The sequence below is a fragment of the Formica exsecta genome, unplaced genomic scaffold, assembly GCF_003651465.1.
Source record: "Formica exsecta isolate Colony F162 unplaced genomic scaffold, ASM365146v1 scaffold229, whole genome shotgun sequence".
Lineage (NCBI taxonomy): Eukaryota > Metazoa > Arthropoda > Insecta > Hymenoptera > Formicidae > Formica > Formica exsecta.
Genome location: NW_021849582.1, coordinates 541503 through 548836, shown reverse-complemented (window position 1 = coordinate 548836; position 7334 = coordinate 541503). Strand labels below are relative to the sequence as shown.

The 7334-nt window shown below is 29.4% G+C and overlaps 2 protein-coding genes across 2 annotated transcripts in view; both read right to left on the bottom strand.

Moving 5' to 3' along the window:
* Positions 1-265: 265 nt before the first annotated feature.
* Positions 266-2698, bottom strand: LOC115235629 (chymotrypsin-1-like). The gene is made up of 5 exons (XM_029807532.1): positions 2583-2698; positions 1843-1993; positions 1334-1595; positions 1033-1170; positions 266-761 (listed from the first exon to the last, which is right to left on the bottom strand). The coding sequence occupies exons 1-5, from the start codon at positions 2632-2634 to the stop codon at positions 591-593; spliced, it is 774 nt and encodes a 257-aa protein (XP_029663392.1). The 5' UTR covers positions 2635-2698; the 3' UTR covers positions 266-590.
* A 1085-nt stretch (positions 2699-3783) lies between these two features.
* Positions 3784-7334, bottom strand: part of LOC115235649 (serine protease 53-like) — a 6188-nt gene continuing 2637 nt past the window's right edge. The window contains exons 6-10 of the mRNA XM_029807557.1: positions 6710-6761; positions 6299-6449; positions 5435-5690; positions 4291-4428; positions 3784-4106 (exon numbers count right to left, since the gene is read on the bottom strand). Coding sequence (XP_029663417.1) covers positions 3963-4106; positions 4291-4428; positions 5435-5690; positions 6299-6449; positions 6710-6761 — 741 coding nt within the window. The 3' untranslated portion in view covers positions 3784-3962. The remainder of the gene's footprint in view (positions 4107-4290; positions 4429-5434; positions 5691-6298; positions 6450-6709; positions 6762-7334) is intronic.

The following is a 7334-nucleotide window of genomic DNA, read 5'->3' as shown; positions in this document are numbered from 1 at the left end:
CATTCACACAACAATCGTGAGGTGAACCTCGCTTCGCGTTGTAAAGTATATGCGTGGACACAGTCGGTTTTGCCCCCTCCCTACGGGGGGGCTCCACTTCCGAAAAATATAACCTAACTCAAACCTATTTCTGAAAATTTGATTTGAGTTATACAACGTCCTGATGCGGATGGACCTCGCTTCTTGCGTGGAAATTACAAACTCATGTAAAAATTACGTTTTATTTTTCAAACTTTATTTGTTAATAATTTTTTAATAAACAATGACCGCCGATTAAGTTATAAGGAAAAGTTACTCAGGATTATGTCCTTGACAACATATGTCAAGGTCAACGTCACTGGTGCTGGGTCCGTTATAGTAAATAATTACCTTCATTTGATTTACAGTTACCTAACCGATTAACAATAAAATATTTGGAAAAATTGTGTTAATAAAGATATTTTGCGGATAATACTTATCTTTTTTGCAATATTAAAGATCTGTGTCATTTTAGCTAATAAATTTAGTGTAGTGTTTAGTACTATACTTTTAAACGTCTTAAATTATATATATATTATGTAAATAGATATGTATAAGACAATAGATAAGTGTCATACAAGAGACAAGATTGTCGCGGTATTGACATTGACGTGCTGTCCGAGCCAATCTTTAAAAGCGGATACTCTTGTGTATACATCCGGAAAACCAACTGCGCATGGAACAACAAATGAGGCAATACCAATCTGAATACCATTGGCAACGAGTGGACTACCGGAATCACCCTAAAAATAACAATACTATCATAAAATTTAAGAAAATCGTGATAAAATTTTTAAGCTCTGTCAAGACAAGGAAGTAAAAGAAATAGAGTAGATTAGTTAAATTACAATTAATTTTAATTTTAATTGTAATTGAGTGCCTTGAATTAATTGAGTTTTAGAGCCTCATAGAACTATTAGCTATTATATTAGCTATTATTCAACTGTACGTGCTTAATAAATTAAAGATTAATTAATTATTTGTTTAATCAAAATTATATTGATAAATACTCACATGACATGCTCCCTGACCATTTTTTGAAAATGCGCAAATGTGACTATCCTGTATATCCTCGTATAAAATTTTGCAGTCTGTTTGTGAGAAAACTTTCAAATCGAGTTTTTGAAGCTTGTCAGGTATTTTGCCTGATTTCTAAAAATAATAGAAGAAGTATAAAATGTGCATAAAAAAGATTATTATCTAAAGATAAACGATGAAAGATATACATGTAAATTGATATAAAATAAATAAAGGAAAATATGAGTGATTGATTATTCCTTTCATGATAATGTTTATTTAATTCGTCGTTTCTTACCTTGAGTCTACCCCATCCGATCAAGAAGCAGAATTCGCCAACTAGAGTGGAATTAGTGGTTGCGATAGGAATCGATTGCACCACATCTTTGAATACTATGTCTGTTTTCAGATGAAATAAGCCGATATCATTACGGATTAAATCAGGATCGTAATCAGGATGGATAATGACTTTCTTAACATTGTAGACATCACCAGTTTTCGTTAAGAAGTTCGTACCAGCATGAACTGTTACGTTTTTGAGAACTTTAGGATCAGAAAACCTAGATTATATATATATAAATTAATTAAATTATAGATATCTAGTTGCTTGAATAAATAAATTCAATAGATTATAATATTGTAATAGATATTAAAAGTAAAGAAGTCAAGAAACAGTAGAAAATCAAAATATTCAAATATCGAAAAATTAAGATATCCATTCAAGTATGAGAATAGCCAAATATTAAATACCGATAGATAAACAAATTTTTTTTGTTTTTTTGTGTGAGGTAAGAACGTGATACTTACGTCGTAAGACAATGAGCTGCGGTGAGAATGTGACGTTTAGCAATAATAGATCCACCGCAGAAATGATTATTGTTAAGTCTCAGAGATACCATGTAAGGATGTCCGCCGAGTAAAGCGTCTGTTCCGTTAACGATGTGAGGGCCTGGTAATTCTATTCAAATAAAAAGCAAAGGTAAGTATTACAAAAATATGCACTTAAAATATTTTAAATTTGCAGTGATAAAATACAAGATTAATAATCATGGATGATATTGGTACTAATTTTGCAGGTGTACCAATTTGTGTAAAAAAGATGTACCAATATATATATAACATTTATTTTGCAAATATATTACATATATCACGCGCAAATTGGTACATCTTTATTACACAATTAGGAATATATATATATTCCTAATTGTATATATTTTTTCCAATAGTAATTTATATTGAAAAAACTTTATCATACTAAAAAGAAGGGAATAAGGATCTGTTACTATCGGTTTTAAAGATTGTAGGTTGCAGAATTAGTACTAGTCTGATTTTAATAAGATACATTTTCGATGCTCAAAAATATATAAAAATGCATATCTCTCTACATTTTACACATCGCTATGAGAGACTATAAATTCATACATCACATATATATTTTTGTAACATTGAGCTCTGGATTACCCCCATTCCCCAATTTATTTAATTAATATTTATTATATATATTCTATTGAATATAAAAATATTTTATGAGGTCTGTTTTCACTTACCATGTCCGACCACAGCTGTATAAATGATCAAGAGACTAAAGAATGAATACATTGCGAAACAAATAAGCTACTATTCAAGACAAAACCACTTCATATATATATATACATATCTAACTGTAAGTGATGTCATATAAAGCCCGAATCACACTAGCGGCTCGCGGCTGCGATTGCGATTGCCTCAGCCAATCACAAACGCAATCGCAATCGCAGCCGCGAGCCGCTAGTGTGATTCGGGCTTAAGAACACATACATATATCATGTTATTAATAGATAAATTTGCAAGGCTCAGATAAATTTGATTAGACCAGAACCAATCACATGATTTTGATAACTGATAAATGTTATTGATTGAAAGTATAGAGCCAAACGTTTATTTATATAATTCAAGTAACAGTAAAATTATTTTTCTGTGGCTTTATGCGTTCTACTCTAAAATTTATATAAAAAATTTTAAATTTTATTAAAAATTATAAAACAAAATTCTTATTCTCTACGTTTTATTTTCCTTCATGATTAGAATTCTTTAAAAAATGCAAGAATATGCCCAATACTCTATACGAGAACTGTTTTAGAATAAAAATAATTTTTCAGAATCGACCAGCGTTATATAAATAATAAAATAATAAAAAGACTACAGAAATAATAAACAAACAATTAGAAAGGACACAAGAAACAATTAATGGATGTTCATCTAAAATAAAGTCAAATTTAAAACAAAAACACGCGACAAAATTTAATAAATTAAAGAACAAAAGACATTGCAAACAAATTAATAAATCATAAGTTATACAAATAAAAATTAAATTATGAAATAGAAAGCGCAGACGTTTCAGTCCCGAACTGGACTCTCTTCAGTGTTGAAAAAAATTAATTAAATTAAATAGCTAACGGTCAATGTGAATAAAAAATCGGAAACTGCAGTCAAAATGCGATTTGTTTAATATTTAAAAATATGCTTTGAAATCAATCAATAAACAAATTATTTAATACTATTATTTGTAATTTTCACTTATATTTTAGAGGAATTTTCTTATCAAGTTCGTCTCACAATTAGATACGCTTCTATATAATATTATATAGATTTGTAAATTCTGGCTTTTACAATAATAAACGGATAACACGAAATAAATTGTGAATAAAGAGGCAATAATCATTGTAAATGAAAACATTGTTTTCATTATACAAAAGACGTTTCGATAAAGACGTTTCGATAGATTTATTAATTACTTTTCGTGTATTACTTACATTGATAATTTATTTGATTGATGACAAAATGTAATACATTTCTTCAAAAATAATTTACACAAATTATATTTTAATTGAACTATGAATCATATACATAAATGGATTGGCATCTTAATAAACAAATTAAATAATTTCCTATAATTTCATCTTCCCAATAATCCAAGAAGTAAAACTGCTCACTCTCGTGTATACATCTGGATATCCAACTGCGCAAGGGCGACCGAAAGAAACAATTCCAATTTGACTTCCATTGGCTACTAAAGGACCACCGGAATCACCCTGGAATGACGTTCCAATTAATGAGACATAAATATTACAATTATTTATTATTATAAATTGTGATAAATTATTATTATTAAAATAAGCATTCATTTGATACGTGATAAGAGATTTAATATTAAATTTTTTTTTGTAAAAAGATATATGTATTGTCATTTTTTATGTCAACAATATAACGACTTACATGGCACGCTCCTTGTCCTGCTTGAGTAAGAGTGCAAATATGGCTATTTATCACATTCGAGTGTACGGACTTACATAGTTGTTGAGGATAAACTTTTAAATCAATTTCTTGCAAACTGTTTGGGGGATTGCCACCCAGCTAAAAGGATAAATGCATTGTTATTTGTCAAAAATAATGTTGAAAAAGAAAAATAACGAATAATTTATGATAATAATTTTATCTCATAACTTGTTACATGCAAAAAAAAAATTTTTTTTCTCATATCTTTTAAAAATACTGACTTTTCCTAACACAATCAATCCCACCGTGACCGAAAGAGGGAATATTATATCGGGTGGTCGTGTAATTTCGTAGCCGCGAGCGACTCCCGGTTCGCGCGCGCACCCCAAGCGCTGCTGTTTTCGTTTCATTATACCATGCTTCACCGGGTTATCATCATACTAATTATCCGTTCAAAGGGACACGGCTCCCCTCTTGCTCCCCGTTGAATCCGCGTAATTGGCCGAGAATCTTTTATCAGGCTATCTCAATTTTTCCGACGAGATCAAAAGCGACGACAGCCGTAAGCGTACAATTGTAATACATAAAAAATTCTAATTATCGACACAAAGTTTCGATGTGAGAATCGCATTTCGTCTTTTATACGTTATATCGCAATCGTCGATTGATCGCGTTGCCGCTAATAATAAATAAATTCTTTGTGCAATTTTGGATATGTATTATTATAACAGCTGTTAGCAAAACACATATAGATAGAATACGCGACGAGCGATGTTATCTCTAAACAGACGGACGTATTTATAACGAGAATAACGCGGACCGTGTGTTTATCGTCGCAGAGCGGATCATTTATTACGAATGCGAAATACAATAGAGTTTTGCAGAAGTACGCCGGAAACGAGGCGCGATACAAATTTAATGCCGGCGAGCGGGTTTACATTCGGACTACGTACCTTCAACGGACATTGAATTCTGTAAATTCATTCTGCAACGCCGGATGTATGTATTTGAATATAATATTAATCTTCAAAACGCGCGTAAAACGCGTCCCGTCGATTCATTACTGACTTTTCCTTATATATATATATATATATATATGCATATAGCGAGTCTTTTTGGAAATATCCTATGAGTTTAATATTACCTTAGTAGTTCCCCATCCGGATAACGTACAAGGCTTGCCTTCAAGATTTGCATCAGTTGTTGCAAGCTTTATGGGCTGCACTACTGTATTGTATTTGATAGGACTTGCAAGATGAACTAGAGCGATGTCATTAATGAGCAATGCTCTGTTATAATTTTCATTAATAGTAACATTCGCTACTCCATACTTATTTCCTGTTTGGTTCAAATAATTTGTGCCGGCGTGAACCGATAAATAATTTAATAGATTTTCAGTTCTAATAATGAGAAAAAGTATAAGTCTATGATAATCAAAATTAAATAATATTATGCTTAACTAATATTAAATTGTATTAATAAAAAGAATCTAATAGAACTTGTGATTAACATTAAATTATTAGCATCGAGATAATGTATCAAAAGAAATACAATATCGTTCAGTATATACGTATAGGAAAAGAATAAAATACGTCATATATATATAAAAAAGATCAATATATATAGAAAAAAAAAAATGTCATTTATATAAAATACGTCTTATTATATATTATAATAATTTTCCAGATGCAATAATTCTAGAATCTCTCTCATTACTTTTATCATATGAACCATATATAATATAGTTATTTTATTTTAAATAATTTAAAATAGCGTATTTTTTATATATATTTATTTTGCGTAATTATTTTTAGATTGATTAAAAACATTTTAAATTTATTTCTATAATTTTTATCAAAACCAGCATGATTTAAAAGAATTACAATTTTTGTATACCAAAACGATTTTGTATTTAATAGTTCATTATTTCGTATGTCCCAAATATATCTGACATATTAAGAAGTTAATTGAGAATTATATATCAGTAATAAATAATATATTCAAATACCCTTCGACACAATGTGCTGCAGTGAGAATAGTACGAGTATTTATGATAGAACCACCGCATGTGTGTGAATCGAGAAATCTCAATGATATTTGATATGGATATTTGCCGACAGGAGCATCCTTGCCTCCAACGATACGAGGAGATGGGGCTCCTTTTGACAAAAATAAATTAATTAGATTTTAATATCACGAAAAACATACAGTATGCATATTACTATAAATGTACACTTTTAATAATAACATCAAGTTAATGATATCACATCAAGTTAACAATATCTAGAAATTATACATCCACATGTTTGGCAAAATTAGATTTATTGATAAATTTAAAATCGAATTTTTATTTTCTTATTGTTAGTAATAATTCTATTAATCGCATTAATTTTCAATAATTATTTATGGATTAATATACCTTGTACGGCGTATGCCAGAGCGACGAATAGAAGACAAATGAATGCATGCATCTTTGATTATAGATTTATTGACACTGGCTGAAGCGAAGATGCATTCATAGGTTTATATATGTTCCTAAAGTACGTAGCAAAGATATGTGAATCACGTGTTTCTGACGTTTCTCAACTTACCTCATCACGGTATCGGATATGATAAAATAAACTCAATATTGTTATTTATGGTTCATACACTTCAAACCTATATAAATTGAGATAAAGGTCTTAGAGAGCTTTAATTAAATTTACATTTATCATTATTATCGTTTTTTTTAAAGAATCGGAAATTACGTTCGTTATCTAAAGAGTACATAGGCATACAGTTCATTTATCGATTATTATATCTAGAAAATTGACTTATATGTAACATCAATAGAGAGATAATGTCATGTTCTACAATTCATTGCAGTTTTAACATTATAACGTGAACAGAGTTAAGTCAAATAACAAATTTGGTAAATAACAAATAACGAAGAAATAACTAAGAAATAAAATTTTATTCATCAATAGAAAAATAAATAAAATAAGTAAGTTAATAAATATGTAAGTAAATAAGTAAATAAATAAATAAGTAAATGAATAAATAAA

What these genes read in the sequence shown, in the direction of transcription:
- LOC115235629 (XM_029807532.1), bottom strand. Translation starts at nt 2,634, where the DNA reads ATGTATTCATTCTTTAGTCTCTTGATCATTTATACAGCTGTGGTCGGA. An exon ending in TACAGCTGTGGTCGGACATG is followed by an intron (nt 1,994 to 2,582) that starts GTAAGTGAAAAC and finishes TTATTTGAATAG; the next exon opens with AATTACCAGGCCCTCACATC. An exon ending in TCGGATGGGGTAGACTCAAG is followed by an intron (nt 1,171 to 1,333) that starts GTAAGAAACGAC and finishes TATTATTTTTAG; the next exon opens with AAATCAGGCAAAATACCTGA.